The sequence below is a fragment of the Morone saxatilis genome, unplaced genomic scaffold (genome assembly GCF_004916995.1).
Source record: "Morone saxatilis isolate NCDOM2014 unplaced genomic scaffold, NCSU_SB_2.0 Contig4, whole genome shotgun sequence".
Lineage (NCBI taxonomy): Eukaryota > Metazoa > Chordata > Actinopteri > Moronidae > Morone > Morone saxatilis.
In genome coordinates, this window is record NW_023339984.1 from 2,365,372 (window position 1) to 2,375,277 (window position 9,906).

The 9,906-nt window shown below is 44.1% G+C and overlaps 1 protein-coding gene across 5 annotated transcripts in view; it reads left to right on the plus strand.

Annotated features, from left to right (window-relative positions):
- The window catches only part of afap1 (actin filament associated protein 1), an 85,410-nt gene that overhangs the window by 27,345 nt on the left and 48,159 nt on the right, over window positions 1–9,906 (plus strand). For 2 of the 5 annotated variants that reach the window (XM_035675196.1, XM_035675197.1), the window contains exon 1: window positions 1,177–1,501. The exons of 1 other annotated variant lie outside the window; for it this stretch is intronic. In XM_035675196.1, the coding sequence (XP_035531089.1) occupies window positions 1,465–1,501 (37 nt within the window). In that variant the 5' untranslated portion in view covers window positions 1,177–1,464. Of the gene's footprint in view, window positions 1–1,173; window positions 1,502–9,906 lie in introns of those variants that run through there. 2 more of the 5 variants (XM_035675194.1, XM_035675198.1) reach the window with 2 other exon arrangements.

Here is a 9,906-nt window from a genome sequence, read left to right on the forward strand (position 1 = left end):
AAGTATAACTAAAGCTGGTTGCGAGCAATCTGAAGGAGTTTTGAGGTTACAGGGTTTGAATTCATCTTGATAAACCAAACTTTGGCAGCAGCGCAGGGGGTTTAAAGAAGGAGAATCATTGACATTTTGAATTTACTTGCTTTTCTCCAGAGTAACAACCAAGGAGCGCAAGAGTAAGCTTAAATGTGTAGATAATTACAATTATAAGCAATTTCTAATAATGAGGTCATAGGTGGAGGCCCTAGTTAAGTTCCACCCCAGCATCAATTAAGGAGTTCTCCTGCTGCTCAGAGGTCAGTGTTTATGAATGATGGGTCTGGATGTGTTCATATACTGTCTTTATTTCTCACTTTTTACCCTGAATTTATGTCCCGGTGTAACTGAACTGAATGGAGAAATAATAAGTAGTGTTACCAACAAGGCCACTGGAGGCTGAGATTTTGAAAGGCTTATTCCCATAAGGAGGGATATGCTGCCTTCAGGGGCACTAAGGTAAGTCTCCTTTTCAGATGTGCGCACTGATGTGCCTTATGTGGATATAGACTGTAGGGGGACCGTTTATTTTCTTAATGCAAAGAGGACATGCAATATCAGATGTATTATTATTAACGGTCAATATTATTGTTTTAGAGCATTACTGTTATCATTTTAATATTAATTCACATATTAAAAACCTATTAGTGTTATTAGTAATGATATTATTGATATTATCTTGTCCTTGAGTCTTGGCCAGGTCGTCATTATCAATGAGAATTGGTTCTCAATTGACTGGTTAATCATCAATCAATCAATCAAGTTGTATTGTGGTATGAGCCCTTTAACAATAGCCGAAAGGTCCCAAAGTTGGCTTTACAACAAGGCCATTAAAACAATACATAATACATTTACAAACATCACAGATAAATTAAATATGCTGTAGTGGTGCAGCGCTGCAATAATGGTGCAACATAAATACTGGTATATACATTATTAATATGATTATTAATATTTATTCTATTATTTTGTCAGAGTAAGCTGCTACTTGATGTAGTAATGACTACGACATTTTAAATTTCAGAGAAATCTCTTTAAATGCAATACTCTGGTCGGCAATAAAGTGAAAGATTGCTTATTTCCGATGGTCTTTAAATGCAGCACAAGTATCCATGCAGGCAGTTATCGGGAGAGAGAAAGAGTGGGGTAGAGAGACATTTGGGGAAGAGCAGGGGAGGAGGAAAGAAGGGAAAGGGAGGAGGAGGAGTAGAAAGATCCGGAGAAAAAGTTTGAAAGAAAAAGAGAGACGTCTCAGTGGCCGGCGCGGTACAAAACGAATAAGTGGAGGTTGAAACCGAAGGCTCAAACGGCTCATAGTCTCAGTGTGTGTGTCTGTGTGTGTGTGTGTGGATTTTACTGCTGCCGGGGAGCCGCTGGGCACGCGCCTGCTCCTGTGTGTCGTCGGGCGGATTAGATGAGTTTGACTTCACGATGAGGAGCGACCCTGTTCTGTTCACTTCCAACAGGGGTGAGTGGCTCAACCTGGGGCTTCTTTTTAGCAGCTGGGACGCTCTAATTCACACCAACATGTGTGTCAGGAGGTTCCAGCGTCCGTATCACACTGTATTCACACTGTATTCACACTGTAATAGCCACATAAACCTACCAAAGTCTGGCTTCCATGAGCTGCTAGCATCTAGAGTTCGCACCGAACATCTGTACCTTATATCCCCACCTCGTTTGCTCATAACGGTTTTGGTTTGCTGTTCCTGCTGTCGTTATTAATGTCTCTGTGACATTTCATGGGATTGTATTCTGAATATTGTACTTTTACTTGAAGATTTACTGAACTTTTCCTCCAACTTCAGTAATATTAAGGCTAACAGCCTCATTAAACAGTTTGACCTAGTAATGACTTACAAAACTTCACTATAAAATTGCTACAATTGTATTCTTTATTTGACAGTGTGTTTAAATTAGCCAATGGCTAACTGTATTAAAGCAGTGTGTCGTTGAAAACACGCGCGCACGCTTGCACGTACACGCACGCGAGCGCACACAGCAGCACGCGAGCGCACACAGCACCACGCGCTGATAGTATCCCATTAGGGTGAAACTTTATTTAGAGCATCCACGCGACTGCCGGATGATATTTTGCCCACACTTCAGCACTCTGTGTTCACAAATTGGGAGAGCCAGTGGTGACTTTCAGCTCAATGCAGAGTTTCAAAATAAAAGGTGGTGTTATTCCTCCAACAGAATGGGAGGGAGTCAGAGAGAGGAGACTGTGGAGAGACGGCTGGCTCCTGACAGTGTCATTAGGGTTGTGGGAGGTTGCTTAGTGTTTATGTTGTATGCACTTCACGCCAAACTCCATTCGATCATCTGGCAATTTAATGTGGCTTCACTTCATGCAACAGTGCAGGCCTCATAAAAGCGAAGCGAGACCTCTGCATGGGACTCCCGTCCTCAGGAGTTAAGACCTTAAGCTATGCATTCCAAGTCGCACTTAAATTGATTCAACTGAAACTTTTAGGCTGACTTCAGGCTGCTCATTGCTGCTGCTCACCACAGTGGCATTTGGTGGAATGATTCTAGGATTAAACAGGAGAGCTACATAAGCTTGCAGACAGTAGACAGTGCTGAGGACTCAAGTGCTCAGCGTGGAATGTCCCTGCAACAGAGGCTCCCCGTCACCTTCACTGACCTCCCGTGTTAAACTCTTCTCATCCTGACATGCTGCCTGATAACTTACTGTGTAGCTGGTGCTAACATTCGCTTTGTCTGTTTTTTAATATTTGTGTTGCAGTTTTATCCTTTCTAACAAAGCCCACTGTTATGTAACCTAATTCCTTGTTTTCTAGCATTGTGACCTTAAAAAACACGTCTGGTTTTCATTACCTCATCGTTGCTAGACAACAGATCCAGACACATAAACAACAAATATGATCTTGCATGCTTCACGGAGACATCAAATCAGGGATAGTCTTTACTGTATTGCTTTTGCTGACCTATGGGGTATTACCATCTGCCTTTGTCCCCATGTGGCCTTCATTTGAAAACTCTGCCGTCTAAACCTGCTTCCCCCAGTCGGTCTTAATGCATTGATAAACCTGTGTAAAACCAGTGGTAAAGTTCTTTTATTTTCCTTCATCAGGTCAGATTCCATCTACCTCAGCAGCTCTATTAATAAAAGTTATTAAAAGCATTGCTGTTCGTTCCCTTGGTTTATTTTCTATCATATTTCCCAGCTCAGCAAATGTGCCGGTGCTCAGTCAGGTATTACACAGTCCAGGTCAACATTGGGGTAACTCCACACTGCAGCCAGAGGTTTCCTAACATGATCCTGGAATGACAACACCAATGCTCCATATCTCTTCTGTCTCCTCCCTGTAGCAGTGAATGGAGTCCTACAATAACAGGACCTCGGCTAGCAGCTGCAGGGTGTCAGGTAGCCCGGCGCTCCTCTGCCCGGCATTTGGTGAGGTTCTGACAGACATCCATTGTGTAGACGGGTTGTAATCACATCTCAGCGGCACATGGGAATGTAGCAGATCATGTTTTGGTTTTGGATTTGGACAAGGGTTAAACTAATGTGAGTTAAAGGCAACCAATATGCAGGTATGTAAACCCAACCCAGTTTCCCAGCTCCCAACATACCCATTAGTTAATGCGTTAGTCTTTTTTTGGTTTATTGGTGGTAGTTTTCCTTGTAGTGATTGAGGCCTGGAGGTTCTAGCTTTAGGCAGCCTTGTTCTGTTAGTATTGCTGTGGCCACATTTCCAAGCAACTGATCACAACATAGTTTTACTTTGAACCATTTCCATGTCCAATAATATCCCCTGTGTGCCCATAAATATGTTCTTTACAGGCTAGAAAAATATGTATGGGACACATTGAAACCCAAGCTACTACTGATAATGGTATGTTCTGACAAAATCTCAATGTTGGTGCCATCACATGTGATCGGAGGCGCAGTCTAGGCTTGAGCCGATGTAAACATTTTTAGACTGGTTTGATATTAGGTGAAACACCGGACCAGCACTGAGTATTGTACATCCGCTAACTACAGGGTTGACATCAGTGGGAGCTGCTTCGTGGCTCTTCTTCAGCATGACAAATGCTGGCTCAGACGCTTTGCACAAAATCAAACAGGTTCACACAACTGGAAAACGACCTAACCCTAGCGCTGTCATACCAGAAAGGGGACTGTGAAATTCACTAGCATGTGGTTGTAAAATATGTGATGGTTTGCAGAACGCTGCCTCTCCTTTGAAATGAACTAATTGTTGTCCAAACCTTTGCTGTTATACATTGTGGAGTGTTTGAGCCCTGCGAAGGCCGATTCATGTAGTGGTTTATTGACCCTGACTCGCTTCTCCCTCCCAGTTGACTCGAGCTGGGGGTGGAAACACAGCAAGCTACTTTGGCGAGTCAAGGATTCCTTTCAGCAAGTCCTTGCTCAAGAGATCTCCCACTTATGGGGTACCATGTTTTGGGGGTAAAAATGCACGTGTTTAAGTGTTTATTACCATATATTATTGCAGCTTTCCTCACGGAAACCCTGACTCGACGAGCAATTAATGGGTGTCTGTGATGTGGGCAGAATGGGTACACGGTGTCACCGTTCTGGCCCATTTGGTTCTACTTTAGAGTTGGGGGTCACTTTCCCTCTCCACCTCATTCAGAAAGCCCATTCTCCCCAATGATGATTTAAGTTTAAAAGCTTTCATGTGTCAGACGTGCGAGCCTCTCCTCCTTGGTGGTTGGGCGGACGGATCGCAGAGGTAGAGAGGAGAGATGAGGAGAAATGGCTTTGTAATCTCTCCCTCCTTCCCTCCAAAGCCGGCCTGTCAGTAAGCTGGCATGCGGGAACAGAGACTTTAATTTGGGGCCGACTAATCATAGCCCACCCGGCCGTCGCCTTGTGTCAGTATCCATCTGGAAAAACAGAGGGCGAAAGAGGGCGATCTCGGGCCAAGCTCGAGCACATGCCACATAGGACAGTTTGATAGGACGTAACTGGCAACAGGCCTACTGATTTAACATCAGCAACCAAGCATTTATGTTTGGAAATGCCTCAAAATGTAACAACCAACAGTTGAAACAGTCCTATTTATTGTTGGCATTGAAGGTTACCATAGTCATTTAGGTCCATTAAGAGAGGATCATCTCTGATGAGCCTCACCAGGCGTCTTTAATAGGCTTATTGTTGTAATTGGATGAGCCCGTTAGCTTGTTAGGCTGTCTGTCTGCTTTTAGGATTACAAGACCAAAGCTGCATTGGTGGCTTGTGGGGTGTGGTGTGGTTTAGCTAATGTAGCGGGGGGGGGTGATGTGTAGTATGTGAGCTCTGTCAGATTAAGGGAGGTCTGTCCTCCTGTAGAGACAACAACAACAACAACAAAGGAAGGGCTGAGGTGTAGGTTAGGACAAATGGACACACTCGTGATCTGGCTTGCATGTGTGATTTCTAGGTGTTTATACGCTGTTCGGACTTGTGTTTGGAACTCATTGGTCATTTAACCACACACGCTTACACTCGCAGTGCCCACATGGGGTGTGTGCGGTGCAGGGGGTGCACGGCGGTCTGGTGCTATAGGCGAGGTATGATGGGGGTTGATAGTTGAAGAGGCTTGCTGTCATTCACCGTCAGGAGCATTTAAAGATGAGATGCTACTGGCCAGAAGACAGAGTGTTAAAGCAGTTCCATTCAGTCTGTGCTAAGACTGCTAATTGGCTGATGGGAAGAAAGAGAAATGAAAGATGACTGTATGGGGAACAACAAGCGTAGACCCACTGATGAACTGATTATCAGTAGGGATGCATTCATTATCTGAACTGGGATTAGACTACCTGCACAAACCTATTCCTGATCCAATATCCATGCTTTCCTTTCCCCAAACCTAAAATCTGAACTGTATGGAACTCATTGGGATCATTCCTGGAAGCTAACACGAGGCCCAGGAGTTTTGTGGGGCTGATCCAGCAGATCAGATCAGTGTAATAGTTCCACTGCGCTGCTTCTATCTGGGCTGGGTTGTTACGTAATCAGTGGATGAACTTGATGATCTCTTGCTGGATTTGCAACTTCCTTAACCTCACTAATGAAAAGGTTCTGTACAGTGTGACACTCGGTTCTCACACCCAGGCAGCTACCATTCCCAGTCCAATCAAGGAAACCACATATCCTCTATTCCCACTAGAAGATAGAATCCCAAAGCTGGAGCTCCCCTGCCTCCCGTTTACCCCCCCTCTCTTTCCCTGGCCTGTGGTTTTCAGCTGAGCACCCTCTAATTATCTTTTTAAAAGAGATACCAAGGGGAGCATCATCGCTGTCTGTCTTTAGCTTGCCATTGGACAATCCCTCTTTCTCCCACCCTACTTCCTTCACATCTTCTGTAAACCTCCGTCAACACTGGCCTATCCCTCCATCTCTAACCCTGCCCCCCTCCTCCCCCCGCCTGCCTTCAGATCAGGGTTTTGCAGATGTGTATTTGCGGTCAGGGAAACATCTGCTCTTACGGTAAACCACCTGTACTGTTCGATAGCAATCAGCCTCGCTCTGTGATGTTCGCTTGGCATGTCCAATGGAACGAAGAAAACACACAAACCTCATAATTACAGACCTGAGAAACGGGGAGAGAGCGAGACAGCTTGTCTTTCATCATAAACTAATGCAGCGTCGCCCGCCCTCTGATCTGTTCATAACTCTCTCTCTCCTGGTGTTCGTCCAAGTCGAGGCTTTACAAACCCCTTTATAAGAACATTTATGACTGGTATTACTGCGCGACTTTCACAGCTTTTCACCAGCAGTGCAGACCAAATGTACCGGGACATTTTTCCCATGGTATCAGGAAAATGCAAATCAGGAGCAGTTCTTGTCATGAATACCGTAGATTTTAGATTTTAATATTAGCTATTTTCCATTCACCTTTTAAAAGATAATGTTTTTTCAATGTAACTCCATTTCTCTGCAAACATTGTTTAGAGCTACGTAGAGCTACAAGTTGTTTAGTCTTTAAAAGCAGGGTCAGTAATTGATTTGATTTCAAGTTTAATCTTGACTTTGGAAACAGCAGTTGAAAAAGATCAATCAAAACTTTCACATATATCAATGATCTTTATCAGCAAAAATATTCAGTGTATAAATGGATAAAAGCAGCAAATCCTGACATTTGAGAAGCTGCAACGAGTGAATATTTGGCATTATTGCTCCAGTAAAGAATTGAAACCATTAGATTAACCAATCTGTGGATCAACTCTCAATAATAGACGAATTGCTTCAGAAGTAGTGAGTCAGCTCCACATTTATTAGCTTTGGTGTGAAGTTCAGGCACACTGTCATTTAACAAATGCTATGCGAGCTGTCATCGTCAGTGTTGGAAATTTATGATGTTTTTACTGATAAACCTTTGTGTGTGTGTGTAGGTACTTATGTAATCATGTGTCTGCTGTGTTTTGGTGGCACATTGGAGGCCGTAACCATGACGATTCAAGACCATAAACCAACCTCAATTAAGGAAAACCGCCATCTTACTGTAACACTCAACCCACAATGCAATTGAGTTTCCCAGAACCCCAGAAAGTGCTCACCGAAGATGATTGGGCGGTCGGCTCATTAAATGCTTTGGGCTTCTCATGCATTCGTTGGCTTTGTCAGCGCTGTGTTCCGCCCGGGGGAGGCATATATCACCTGCAACAGAGAAGCACACCAGGTGCCACAGCTTAGACATGGAAAGAGTTTTCAGGTAGCTAGACATTTTGCCAATTGCAGTTTCACAAACAGATTTAATGGCGGTTTTTAATTGGATCTGGCATTGCGTGCAACGGAGAAGACATGCCCTCTGCTGATCCGTCTTTAGATGTGGATTTGAAGATGTTCTGGAGCTTTACAAACCGTGTCCTTTAATCATATTCCAAAAATAACCAGCTGAACAGGTCATTTGGTCAAGTCCCGAGTCTTGTTTGTAAGAAAGCACAAGAGGAAAACTCCAGAAAGAAAGGCTGGTTTTAATGTTGGTTTTTTAACCCTTTTTAAATCGGAATAAGCTAGGTTGCTCAGAAATGCTGTTGTTTGTTTCCAGTCCAAGGCTCGTTGCTGCACCATTACATTCTCTAAAACCACTAAATATGGCCTTACCTGAGTTAATGCTAATAAACAACTTTTCTAACTAACTTAGGTCACTGTATGTGGACAGCACCTAATACCATATTACAAAAGAAGCACAAAAGTCATATGCAATACTCAGTTCATAAAAAGTTTATTGCGGTCAACCCATCCTTTACTTTCTTCCGCCATGGTTCAGCGTAATGTGACGTGAGACGTGACATTTTTGCACAGTGAGATCTCTGTTCCAGTGTTACTGAGTTGTGACACTGCGAGTCACACCACGCGTCGTACCAGCTCTAAGAAAAGCCCCATACTAGAGTGATTTGCCATGTGTGTTGTGTGGAGATGCTGAAATGGGCAAAACTGCATTGCAAGAATATGAGAATTGATGCTAGTTCCTCTGTGGCGAGTCGGTCCGACCTTCACGGTGTTTGCAAACTCTCACTTGTCTAAGTGAACTGACAAAGAGGCGGTGATGATCAACGATGACTGGCGTGGCTTTATGGTGATGATGGTTTGTAATTAGCAAGACACATTTTCTCAAGGGAACCAATGTGTAAACTCAGCGAGAGACACTGGTGGATTTACTTTAATGATGTGTGTGTGTGTGACTGTAGCACCACAGATATTCCATGCTCAAATTATGACACACAATCTTTTAAGCCTTGTTAGTGTGTGTGTGTGTGTGTGTGTGTGTGTGTGTGTGTGTGTGTGTGGAGGCAGATCCTGACCTGAAAGCTTGTCAAATGCCCAGACTAAACACATCCCCAAAATGTCCAAGAGCCTGTTGGTAACAAGAAACAGACACCTGAAACACACACGCAGACACCTAGAGTGTGACAGCGTCTGTCAGTGGGCTGTCAATCACCACAGCTGTATTCTGGGAAGAGGGCAGAAAACCCTCCTCCCTCTCTCCTGGCTAAGCATTTTTTGCAGCGACAACAACAACGGAGCCTCAGGGTCTCAAGTTCTCTCCGAGACCCAAACATGACCCCGTTGCCTTGCACAAACACACACACACACACACCTCACCCAGGAAAAAGCCCTTTGTTCTGAGCTCCGGGAAGTGTGAATACCTCACAGTAAAAACATCCCTCGTTCATGTCTGGGTGATTTGTCCGTGGGTGTAGGGATTAATTGTTTTTTTTGGAAAGAGCTGCTATCATTTGTCATGCAAGCTTAGTGTTGACACAGCAAATGCGGTTGGAGGCAAATTATACAGCTAAGAATACATCTCATGTAAATATAATTGAAAGTATATGTTTGCAAATGTCAGACAACTGACTGACAAAATGTGTTTTGTGCTGGAAAAGAAGGATTTGCCCCATCCAGAGTACTGCAAAAAATGCACAAACGCATGCCCATTGTCCCGCACAATGGAGCTGGAGTGAAGGATTGGCAAAGTGAGGGAAAGGCTAAAGAAAATGCAAGTGAAAGGGGGAGTTGAATGACTGACAGAGAGAGGGAGAGAGACAGGAGTGAGTTTTAGAAGGAAGGGCGTGGGTTGTTTGTTTGCACGACGAGGTACTTTTCTGCTCGCCCTCGGGCCTTGTCTGAGGGTGGTCCTCCTCGCTCCGTGCCACTTCATTTTCCCTCATCGTCTTTGGTGATCTGGAGAGCCTGCTTTAGGTTTTAATGGCACACACACACACACACAGTTAGTTTTCTGACCACCCCAGTAGACGTAAAGTATTGCACAGGTTTGCACAAAGCACTATGAAACAGTAAATGGAGCAGTAAAGAGAGCTTGGCTGTTCTCATTGTAGTATAAAAACAGGCATGGTGAAAGTGATCCAGGGTGTGCGTGCGTGTGTGTGTGT